This window comes from Acomys russatus, chromosome 24 (genome assembly GCF_903995435.1).
Source record: "Acomys russatus chromosome 24, mAcoRus1.1, whole genome shotgun sequence".
NCBI classification, from domain to species: Eukaryota; Metazoa; Chordata; class Mammalia; order Rodentia; family Muridae; genus Acomys; species Acomys russatus.
In genome coordinates, this window is record NC_067160.1 from 24,541,363 (window position 1) to 24,554,173 (window position 12,811).

At 37.7% G+C, this 12,811-nt stretch overlaps 1 protein-coding gene across 1 annotated transcript in view; it reads right to left on the reverse strand.

Annotated features, from left to right (window-relative positions):
- The window catches only part of Psmd14 (proteasome 26S subunit, non-ATPase 14), an 82,070-nt gene that overhangs the window by 38,701 nt on the left and 30,558 nt on the right, over positions 1-12,811 (reverse strand). Inside the window, exons 3-5 of the mRNA XM_051167081.1 lie at positions 3,318-3,389; positions 2,966-3,085; positions 243-313 (exon numbers count right to left, since the gene is read on the reverse strand). Of these exons, the coding sequence (XP_051023038.1) occupies positions 243-313; positions 2,966-3,085; positions 3,318-3,389 (263 nt within the window). The remainder of the gene's footprint in view (positions 1-242; positions 314-2,965; positions 3,086-3,317; positions 3,390-12,811) is intronic.

A 12,811-nucleotide genomic window follows, 5' to 3' on the forward strand; every position in this document is an offset into this window, starting at 1 on the left:
CCTCAAACTCAGAGATCCGCTTGCCTCTGCCTCTGGAGTGCTAGGATTAAAGGCGTGTGCCACCATGCCTGGCTTGAGATTCTTAATACAAGGCAATTTTCTGAATGGTAGACTTTCAATCAGGATGCCAAGAGGCATCACCCAAGCAAACCAATTACACTGATTCCTCCCCTAGAAATGATGTTCATAATTTAAGGAATATTTCCAAACCTGTTAAAATGCTAGTGGTGTGAAACACCTACCTTCCTGTTTGTTTCAGCATATCCAACATTTTGGCTTGGAATACTGGATCAACAGCTTCTACACTGACACCCTATATTACAGAAAAACAAACAAAAAAAATTCTGGGTAACACTGGAAAAATAGAAACACACTGTAAAGGAACAACAAAACCCTACCCCTAATTTTGTATTATAATTGTATAAGTTTTGATACATGCATTTGATAGCTATTCAAATGACTGAACTCTAAGCCTTTGTGTGTGTGTGTGTGTGTGTGTGTGCGCGCGCATTACTCTTTTGCCTGCATATATGTCTGTGTGCGTGTCAGATCTTGGAGTTACAGACAGTTGTAAGATGCCATGTGGGTGCTGGGAATTGAACCTGGGTCCTGTGGAAGAGCAGTCAGTGCTCCCAATGACTGAGCCATCTCTCCAGCCCCCTGAACTCTAAGTCTTATATTAACAAAATTTCTAAAACTTCCAAGTACCAAACTTCTATTACCTAATTATTGAGACAACATTCAGAGCATTGAAAGTTTATGGCTGTTGCTATGTACTTATCAGAAGTACCAAATAACTGACAAACTGTGATTTTTACGTTACGCCTGCTTATGGCGCCCAAGCCTTCTAATACCATTCTCTAACAAGATGAGATCTACATCAACTGTTCAGGTATTAAAGAACACTATTTTTTTTTCAATAATGTAAATAATTTAAAGAATAATCATAAAAAAGCAATCACAAAAACTCCCTACTGGACAGAGACCACATAATCAATTTTCTTAAAATATGACATTATTTTGCTAATTTAATCAAAACCATAATTTTAGCAGACAGAATAAAAGGGATTTGTGTTAACAATAATATCTTAATAAAATATTAACAAAAAGGATGACCTTTTACAGGTCAGTGTCACTACAGCTCCTATAAGGCTTTCTTCCAACATCAGAAATCTAACAAGTTTAATCTAGGTAAGCAAGCCAGTTTAATATAAACACTTCCTTCCTTCCCACGAAAGCAAAGAGCATATGAATTCCAATAAAGAGGGAATCCTTGGAAAGTAAGAATATGCACTGTTACTAGACTAAGGTTTCGTTTTCATTATTTTAAAGAGAAGGTGAAGGGAGGGGATGAGGAGGAGTAGAGAAAGGGTGGGATCCAGGGACTAGGAGGACAAGGAGAAGGTACAAGGGGGTGAATTTGCAGACATATTCTGTACAGAAGTCGGCTGTCTCTACAGCCAAAAGAAATGCTTTTTGATTCTACTACACAGTGAACATAAGGATCAAAATGCCCTATCTTACCCTGTCAAACAAGCATTTACATGGACGCATAATAATGCATAAGAATCATTTATTCTCCTGATTACATAGGGACTACCTATAACAAAAGTTACTTTTTATGTATTTTATATATTCTGATAGAAAAAGAAAATGAAACAGCATACCAAGATTTAAATCTAAATATAAATTTGTGATTCATATAGTATTTCTATAACCATATTAACAAAAAGTATAACAGATATCCAGAAAAACAAACCAATTCCAAAAAACCCCACTTCATCTAGAAGCATTGTAGATTTTCATAATGTTTTGTATTATCTGCAAATATGTAGCATACAATAGCAACTACTCTATAGAAAACACTTAATTCATAAGTGTGTGTATATACACATGGCATCACTTAAGTGTGTATAATTTATTTCTTAGTATGTACCTTATCAAAGCAAGCTCATAGTAAGGGCCCTCAAACAGGGCAATCACCTTCACCTTATAACCATGAAAGAAACACAGAGAATACACAAGTGAGAATGGTACACATGATGTTCTGAAAAGTAGGTAGAATTAATGCTGACATTTTTTGTTTTGAGCCAATGTTTCAATGTGGGGCCAAATGGCTTTAAAATGACTATTCAAGACAAGGATGACTTTGAGTTCTTCATTTCCTTCCTCCACCTCTCAAGTGCTGGGATTCAAGGCATAAGCCATTGCATTGGCTTTACATTGTGTTTAAATTCAGTAGGGCATGGGAGCACACGTTTACCCCAGCAATCCAATGCAGAGGCCAGAAGATCTCTGTTAGTGTGAGAGCAGCCTACTCTACATACAGTATTCCAGTCCACTAAGGGCTATATGGAAAGACCCTTGTCCCTAACAAATGAACACCCAAAATAACAACAACCACAAAGAAGTACCCAAACAGAAAACTCTACATGCAGTACTTCCTATAAAAATATACTGCTGCAAATAAAAGACAAAGTAACATTACCACTAGAAAGAAGACATTTTAAACAGGATAGTAGATTGCTTTCAAAATCTACATTTTACTACTTAACAACCGAAAGTCATTTCACTACTATATATAGCATAATTTTAAAAAAAGCATAGACTTCAAAACAATACGAGGTTACAGGAGGACTCATTTCATTTATGTGTACTTAAGTTTTATACAGTTTCTAAAAACTTCGATCAAAAGTTCAGAGTAATTAGAGCAACTAATTTTTAAATCTAGTTTGTTTGGCTCACTAAAGGAAAGAATACAAAACTTAGTACTACTTTCATTTGGTTTGTAAGGGTTCATGGTACAGTTAAAAGACTAATGGTTTAATTCAATACAAGATAAAATGTGTATTACGAATCTTATGATTGCTGCTTCCTATTACAAAGAAAAAACATAAAGAGATGAAAGTTATTTTGAATAATAATAATAAAAAAGACAAGAAGCAGCTAACACAGTACTACTCACAGTTCCTGACTGCGGCATAGCGAACACATCAATCACTCTGACGGTGTAATCATCAACAAATTCGCCAAGCATCAGACCCATAACTTCCATAGGAACTCCAGCACGGCCATGTTTTAACATCTGTAAAGAGGAAGATATGTGGGCACAAAGCACATTTATTTGACATCTTGACACACACACCACACTGCCAACCTATTTTACTTCTGTGGAAATAAAAGCCTATTTTATATATGTGCCCTAAATAATACTTACATGATACTTAAGTATGAGGGAATTAATGTGATAAATATATCAAAGTAAAAGAAGGAATGCAAAGGAGGCTCTTAAGCAAGTAGCTCCATTCCTTACTTACCTTCAGCAATGCTAAAGAAGAGATATACACTTGTTCTGCTGTGTCCACGGCAGGAGCATCTGTAGGTGGACCCTAGAAACAAGTCCATCAATTACAATAATATACAGAATATAGGAGTTAGAATTAAAGTTACATATGAAACAGACCTAATTATTTTAAAAGCCTCAAGAAAAGGCATCAAATACCTTTTTATCCAATTACAATACAAATAAATAATCAGGGAAACATTTACAAATATCAAGCATGAAAGCAACAGTTAAAACTGACAACTTTTCAATGGGCATAAAGTTTACTCATCTACCTTAGCTATAAAATGATTATTGTCAATTACTCTAACATCTGTTGTTACCACGATATTCCATATAATAGAATCTGAATATCAAACTCTGTTTGACTAGTTTGACAAACTGAAGGATCACAGAAAACAGCAAACTCTTTGAGCTTCTTCAGCGGTGGCTACAGACAGATGCAGATTAGAGATATGGGAACACACTGCAGACTCACAGATAACAGTGGGAGGGAAGGTGGAAGAAGACTTCAAATCCCTAGGTGAGAGAGCTGTGAGCAACATACTCTCTTCACTTGCCTAATGAAGCTGTTCCCTTCCCAACACACAACAAATTTAGCACAACCACCTCAGATGCGAACAACTTGATATGGTTGAGTAGGTGGCACGAAAAGATCCAATAACTGACCACTGCCTTTAATACTATTACAGGCTAATGAACTGGCTAAGTTTCTCCGAAAAGATCCTATTTATTCACAAAGAGAAACAAATCTCTATTGGTTGTCACAGTAAGCTGCACAGAGCAATTTGTGGTTTTCACCTTCAAGGTACCTTCACCCAGCGGCCAGTAAATACAATTCCATGCCAAGCAGTATACATCATTTACGTTTCTTTCTTTAACACTGGGCAGTCTAGAACATAGTTTCTTTTTTATCTTTTATTTATTCTTCTCTCATATATTACATCCCAAATGCAGTTTGCCCTCCTGCTCTCCTTCCAGTCCCTCACCTAACCTAGGTCCACTACCCCTCTATTTCCCTTCAGGAAAGAGCAGGCCTCCCAGGGATATCAACCAAATATGGCATGACAAGTTACATTAAGACTAGGCACATACCCTCATATCAAGTGAAGGAAAAGGATTCCAACAGCAGGCAAAGGAGTCAGAGACAGCCTGCTCCCACTATTAGGAGTCCCACAAGAACACCAAGCTACATAACCATAATATATATGCCGAGGACCTAGGTAAGCAGACCCGTGCAGGCTCCATGATTGTCACTTCAGTCTCCGTGAGCCCCTATAAGTCCTGCTTAGTTGATTCTGTAGGCCATGTTCTTGCAGTGTCCTTGACCCTTCTGTTTCCTACAATCCTTCCTAACGTTCTTCCTCAGCATTCCTGAGCTTCGCCTAATGCTTCTAACTGCTATGACAAGTTTTACTTCTCTCTATTATGTGAAATATGCTAACCATTCACATTCTCTTGCTTTCATGCTTTTACTTGTTGAAATTAAATAGCTGTTTTACTCATATTTCATCAATAATCTACATGTATTTCTAAATGTACAGTAAAACTGTCACCTATTGGGGCATTTAAAAACCTAACAATATTCAACAGAAGCATTAAGCACAGCCGTTTCCCAGCCAGGAGCGGCAGCGCATGCCTGTAATCCCAGAACGAGGGAGGCAGAGGTAGGCAGATCTCTGTGAGTATGAAACCAGCCTGGTCGACAAAGCGAGGCAAGGACAGCCAAGGTCACACAGAGAAACCCTGTCTGAAAAAGCCAAAAAAGCATAAGCAGTTCCCAAGCGCAAAGTCTCCACTTATTATCAATGAATGCAGTTTTATTGTTTCTTTCAAATAGACTTTCAAAATGAAAACTTAGTGGTAAGCTGAAGTACTTTTTGATGAAGTTATAGAAGTTTTAATAATCTAAATTGTTCACCTAGCTAAGAAACTTATGACAGATTAAAAAAGAAGCTGATGCAAATCAGAATGACTGAGATTCCATCTTATACCTCTCAGAATGGCTAAGATCAAAAATTCAAGTGACAGCATCTGCTGGTGAGGATGTGGAGAGAGAGGAGCACTCTTCCATTGCTGGTGGGAGTGCAAACTTGGACAACCACTTCAGGAATCAATACGGTGCTTTGTCGGAAAATTGTGAATAGTGCTACCTCAAAACCCAGCTATACCATTCCTGGGCATATACTTGAAGGACGCTCCACCATACAACAAGGATTGCTCAACTACGTTCATAGCAGCTTTATTTGTAATAGCCAGAATCTGAAAACAACTTAAATGTCCCTCAACCGAAGAATGGATGAAGAAATTGTGGTACATTTACACAATGGAATGCTATTCAGCCATTAAAAACAAGGAAATCTTGAAATTTGCAAGGAAATGGATGGAACTAGAAACGATCATCTTGAGTCAGGTAACCCAGACCCAGAAAGATATGCATGGTACATACTTACAAATGGATATTAGCCCAACATAGATGGCCTCTGAGAGACTCCATCCAGTGGAGGATCAGGACAGATACTACTATTTGCAACAGGATTTTGAGTGGAGCGCTGAGAGTTGTATGGAAGAGTTGGGGAATGAAGGAACCGGATGGGTTAGGAGCTCCACAGGACTCCATCAAGCCTGGCAGATCTGAACCCAGGGAGGCCTTCACAAACTTATGCACCAACCAAGGACATTGCCAACAGAGAACCTAGACCCTTGTTCAGATGTAGCCGATGGACAGCTCATTTCCCATGTGTGTACAGGTGGGGGCTGGGAGGAGCAGGGAGTGCCTCTGACACGAACTCTGGTGCCCATGAAATGATCACTTCCCTTGGTGTGGAGACCCTTCAGGCACACAGAGGAAGGAGGATGCAAGCTATCCAGATGAGACCTGATAGGCTGTGATCAGACAGTGGGTGGGGGAGGAGGGCCCACTGTCAGAGGTCTACGTATGGGGAACAGGGTGGAAGAGGAAGGGAATGGGAAGAGTGAGAGGATAACAATCAGGATGTGATATGAACAAATTATAATAAAAATTGTTAAAAAGATGAGAATGGAAAAATTAAAAGACTAAATAAAATGCTTGACTGCAAAAACAAAAACAAAAAACAACCACCACAAACAACAACAACACAATGAGGGTAGAGAGATGGCTCCATGGTTAAGAGCACCGGCTGCTCTTTCAGAGGACCTAGGTTCAAGTTCCAGCACACACATGACAGCTCGCAACTGTTTGAAGCTCAAGTTTCTGGAGGATATCATATGTACTTATGGTCTCCAAAGGTACTACTGCACACACATGGTGTACAGACATACATGCAAACAAGACACCTCTATATATAAAATAAAATTTTAAACTCTTTAATAGAATTTTTTAAAAGGCTAAGAAAAAATTGAAGACTATATCAAGTTATATGTGATGATACATGTTTAGAAGCTATACCTTAGCCTTAAGATGATAAACACAATATTCAGATTATTTCTTGGATATCAAACAACTGTAAAAATTGTGAATGTCATCTGTAAATATTAAAATATAGCCTTTTTCAATTTGCCAGAAAATATTTATAAGAAAAGTAAAAGAGGCCACATTTTTATTTAAATGTGTCACTGACGAAATCCAGAAACTCTGTCGTGCATGAAAGAAAGAACTGTTGTTGGGTGTTATATATAATCAGTACTTAGCAAAGTATCTGGCACATAGCAAGAACTCAATAATATTTGCTGAAAAACGAATGATTCAAGATAGTACTGAAAGCTAATAGAACTGAAAAGGAAAATTCCCAAGTTATTTATGAGGACACAAGCACATGCAAACGGAGAGAGATCTTAGCTTCTCTTAGTCTATTTTCTTAGGGTTCAGAATATTACTACAGAAAGCCCTGTGTTAGGAAAACCATGCTCTCACTCCCTTTTGGTGTAAGTCCTGTCTGTAGGACAGCAGCCAGTGATGTTTGCTGCTTTGCTCTCTCCTCTCTCTCCCTGACTCTACCCGCCCTCCGTATCCCTCTTCTCTCCCTTCCTTCAAGGTCCAAGTTGGTTTCAAAGCCTTCAGCTTCCTGATTATTCAACAGTAACCCACATATTTTATCTCTTTATCCTGTTAGTCAGAAAAATTCCTGGGGAAAGAGGGTACTGGCAAGAAGTAAAGAGGGGTTGGCAGAAGTTAAGTGTACAGAGACAGAAGGAGAAGCTGGGACACATATGAAGACCCCGAGGGCAGTGAGCATGTATCTATGCTACAGAATGTTTACACACTTACCTGTTCTGAATGAAACTCAATGAGGCAATAAAGAAAAGACCTTATTAAAGACCCTGGAAACTGAGTTCAGAGAGAAATGTAAAAACTTGAAGAGCTTAACAACAAAGATGACCTTCTTAACCCTCAAGAGGGGAAATGAGGAGTTATAAACAACCTACAACTAGTCTCTTCTGGTAAATAGTTCTGTGGACCAACATACTGCTTCATAATTGAAAATTCAAAGTCATCTAAAAATTGGAATAACAAACAATATCTTAGAAATTTTTCTGTAAGTAGAATATGATTCTCTTTGTAATATAGCACTAGAGAGAAGATTTAAAAAGAATTAAAGCTACACAACAACAACAAAAAAAGGACAAAATAACATTATTGTAGGTTCAATAGAATGACACAGAATACAATATTCTCTCTTACAAAGGGAGAGGGATACTATTCACTGGGTACTGCTCCAGAAATACAGATTTGAAAGATGTTTGAACTTTAATGTAACTGCTTAAAAATTAAACCACAATGTATATTTTACCAAATCACTGGGGGAAAAAATGGGGTGGGGGGAAGGGGGAGAGGAAGTAACCCCAAGACTGACTGTAAAGCAACGGAACAACCCAGGTGCAGAGGTGCACTCCAGATTTGCTGAAGGCTGCATGGGAAGAGATGAAATAAACTATGAACAAATACAATGATGAACAAAGTCCTTTGTTAAAAGGCACATGTACCTCCAAGTAGATTTAAGTAGAAATTCATGTATATGTTGCTTAAAATTAATAAGGCAAACACTAAGAAAGTTAGTCAACAAAAAGACTGACTTAGCTGAATGATTAGCACCAGATGTGTTTCAATTTCAGAACATCTGCAGTCTAAACCAGTTAAGCACCACAATCCAAAATTCCAAACTGCCAGCATTATGATGTTTTTTAATGCTTTACCATTTTGACCTCAAAACATTATGAATATTGGGATGTGCATCTGGGATGCACAATTTTGGCCTGAATGTCTCTAGAAAAGCCACAGTGGCTACCATGGTTCACTTGGCTTGTGCTCCTTTGCTGCAACAGAGTAATACTACACAATATTAGATCATCTTTGTACTTCTGAAATCAGCTAAGTAGTTTGTATTTACAGTTTGTTTTTCAGATCAGAGTGACATTTGTCCAGTCTTTTCTATTAAACTTATTAGATGTTATTTTGGAGAGTATATAAAATAACTCATTTCTATGTTGTTGTGTATATACATTAATGTTGCCTCGCATTTAAATTTCCAAGAGTTCACTATTAAAACATTTGACTACAATGCTGGCACTAACTACTGAAACTTTCTCAATCAGTGCATTTATAAATCAGTCTGACTATCTCTATCTGAGCCTAACCAGACTTCTATACTATTGCAGACATTCTCCTTCATTAGCTTTCCAAGTTGTCACTGTAGAATGAATATATTCTATCTTCTCTGTTTCTTCTTATCTAGCTTAAAAGTAGGAACACTTAAAACTAAATTTGCTCCTCTATATCATGCTGTAGTATTAACCAGATGGATTAAAGAGTTGCATTAAAATAATAAATGTGTATGTGATCAGGGTGCAGGAATACATAGGACAGGTACAAAACAAACTGAATCAATAAAAGAATATATAATTAAAAACAGTATAAATTTTCCAAATATTAAAAAGTTAAAAAGCAAAATACTATGAAAAAGTAGTTGCCTCATTTATGTCAAAAAGTCATTACACAAATAAATTTTAAAAATTACTAAGCCCTTAGCAGAAACACAAGCAAAGAATATATAAGCTAATTATATAAGAAATACAATATGATATAAACATGAAAGTGTTCAAGCCCCCTAGTTGACCTTCTTTAATTAAAGAAATACCAATTAACACATCAGGACTTTTTTCCCTAATAAGACAAGTTCTACAGTGTCCACTTTTGGAAAGGGTGATAAAGCAGACCCTGAGCAGCACTGGTGGCGATATGAACTGGTAGAATCCGCCAAAGGCAGCTGAACAATGAGTAGCAAAAGCATAGGGTTGCATAAACTTTGTGACCTATTTTTTCACTCCTAGAAATTGAGTAAATAAACAAAGATGTTTGCAGGAATCAGAATGTTCATATCTGTCATTAAATAATGCAAATAAACCCAAAAACTTAACCTACAATTAAAGATCACTGAAAGCCCCATCCTCCATGGCTTTAGTCATCTTAAACAGCAATAACTATGCACTTAAAGCCACACATCTTAACCTGTTGCTATAAAGACAGGGTTTCTCTACGTAGCTTGACCAGTCTTGGAACTCACTAGTAGACCAGACTGACCTCAAACTCAGAGAGATGCAACTGTCTCTGCTCCCGAGTGCTGGAGCTTAAAGGAGTGTACCATCAGACAAGCGCCATGATGCACGCCTGTAAATCCAGCACTCAGGAGGCCAAAAGCAGACAGATCTCTGTGAGTTGGAAGCCAGCCTGGTCTACAAGGCAAGTCAACGACAGCCAACGGCTACACAGAGAAACCCTGTCTTGAAAACAAAACAAAACAAACAAACAAAAAAAGAAATGTGCAAACAAACCCAGCTATAGGGGATATTTTAATTTAGAATGTTGAAAGAAGCCTCCCTTAAAGTAAAAGGGAGGGAGAAAGGAGGGAGGAGAGAGGGAGGTCACAAGGAAATGGGGTAATAAACTACCATGCTGTGAGAATCATTCCGCAATACACATGCATATCAAGTCGTCACACATAGGTATATCTTAAGACCATACAATTTTGTCAACTATAGCTCAATAAAGTTGAGGTAACAAAAATGAAAGCTATAAGAGGAGTGTGGCCACCAAATACACTAGCATGAAGGCAGAGTCTCCATGGCTTTGATGGAAGCGGAACTTAACTAGTCATCAATCCATAAAACAAACAGGGAGGCTTAAGTGTTTGCTAGTGCAAAGTACTTTAAAGCAGTCAAAGACAGATTTTTGGCCAGTTCTTGACTTTTAAGCAAGAGATTCCACTTTAAGGAATCCATTACTCTCAAAAACTAGAGCTACAAGGACAGGAACATGACAAAAATCACAACACACATAGAATATTAAGAAAACTGTAAGGATGTTTGGAAAATATCCAAATCATGATACAGCTCTTTAAATACCTGGCGGGGGGGGGGGGGCAGAGACAAAACACCCTGACAGACTACAACAGTGAGACCAATACTTCTCGAAGTTCAAACTCTGAACTAGTCCCATTACATCACTTGGAAACTTGTCAGCAATATACATTCTTACTGGATCACAATACATCAGGGTTCTAAAGAGGCTCTAAATGCTGATGAAACTTGAAAACCATTGACTTCAGACTACACCGTATGCAAACTATAAGCCAAAGGGAAGATTATCCAAGCTAGTAGACGGGGGTTCACTATGAGAAAAATCCTGTACTAGCCTAATACACAGAAAGTTAAAATGGATCCCTTCTAATGAGACTTAATCAAGTATGGCTGTTCAGATCAAACAACACATCTAACTCCGTCATCACCCTATTCCCCAAGGACGCCATTCCAAACTCAGTGTCTTCAAACACCAAACTTAACACATTCTCTATAAATCCATCTATTCAACTAATTTTAATTAATGTCTTGACTCTTAAATAGGATTGATATCTAAATAAAATTTCTGCTGACTCAATTTGGTTCTTATACCCAATATGAACTGAACCTGAATTCCCATGTTTATATTGTATTACTGTAAACATTTATCCGGGGGAAGAGGGGGAGGAAGAAGAGGAATCTTTACCTAGTTTTCCAAATCATACAAAGACCACAAAATCTCATGAAGAAAATCTTAAGTTTCTGTTTCAGGATATAGGGGGATTAAAAACAAATGTGTGCCCAATTACAAATCATTAAGTGTGTGAGGAAAAAAGCATCAAGAACCTTGTGAGACAGGCATAAACTCAAAGCTAAAACTTAGCACCAACTAGAACTAAAGTGTAATTTCTGATGGATAGTAATATGCAGGTTCCACTACAGCACACCATCAGATAATCAAATCAACTTTTCTTCTGACAGCTGAGCTTTCCATACTTTACAGTTTTAGAATCTGAAATCATTTCTACTAAGGAAAAGAAAAAAGAAATGTGGGTTCCCTTTTTACTCAAAAGCAGTTAAGATGCCAGAGAGGAGGAACACCAGTGCCTCTGTATTTTCTGAAATTTGGGTTGGTGTACTGAGCTATGCAGAGCAAATTCAGTACTGGATATACTTGCAACACTAGATGTGGGTGGTGGGGGTGGCGTTTAATAGGAAAAGCACAACAAACCTTATTAAATTCTACCCCGAGGAATTTAACTCTAACAAAGAAATTTAAGGCATTTAAAAAATCATAGCATACAAGTAAATAGGAAAGAATAGTCCTTTACTTGCCATTTCTCCTCCAGATTTCTGCTCTAAGTCCTTCAATAAGCCGATTACTAGCACCTCTATTCTGGAGATCTGCTACCACTGGAACTCTTGCTCTTTCTCCCTCTGGCGCTACAATCTATGAATCTATAATAATCACCCTCTGTGGTCATTGAATTGCATTCTTCAAACTCATGAGACAAGAACTCAAATCCACTGGCCCCCTTGCTTTCAAATACAACACCAACTTTCCGATGCAACCCTCCTAATGCTGTGACCTTTTTTATACAGTTCCTCATCTTGTAGTGACCCCCAGTCATAAAATTATTTTTGTTGTTACTTCATAACTATAATTTTGCTACTTTTTATAAGAATTGTAATATAAATACCTGATATGTAGAATATCGGGTACGTGGCCCCAGTGAAAGAATTGTCGGACTGCCAGAGGTTGTGACTCACTAGAGGCTGTGGCCCACTAGAGGTTGTGATCCACAACTTGAAAACCATTGTATTCATACTTTAAAACAATAAATTTAAGCCACGATATTAATTTATTGCAGGTCTCAAACATCAAGATCCTTTATGGCAGCCTGGTGTGGTGGCACACACCTTCAAATGACAGCACTCGTGAAGAGAGTGGTGGATCTCTGAGTTTGAAGCCAGCCTGGTCTACAGAGTGAGTTCCAGGACAACCAGGACTAGAGACACCCTGTCTTTTAAAAAAAGATACTTTATGGCTTATTCACCAGGCAAATTAAAATATTGACAGATAGCTCTATTTCAAATATTAAGTAACTTAAATGTGTATGCTACATTTATCAAATAATTTAAATGTGTGTATTA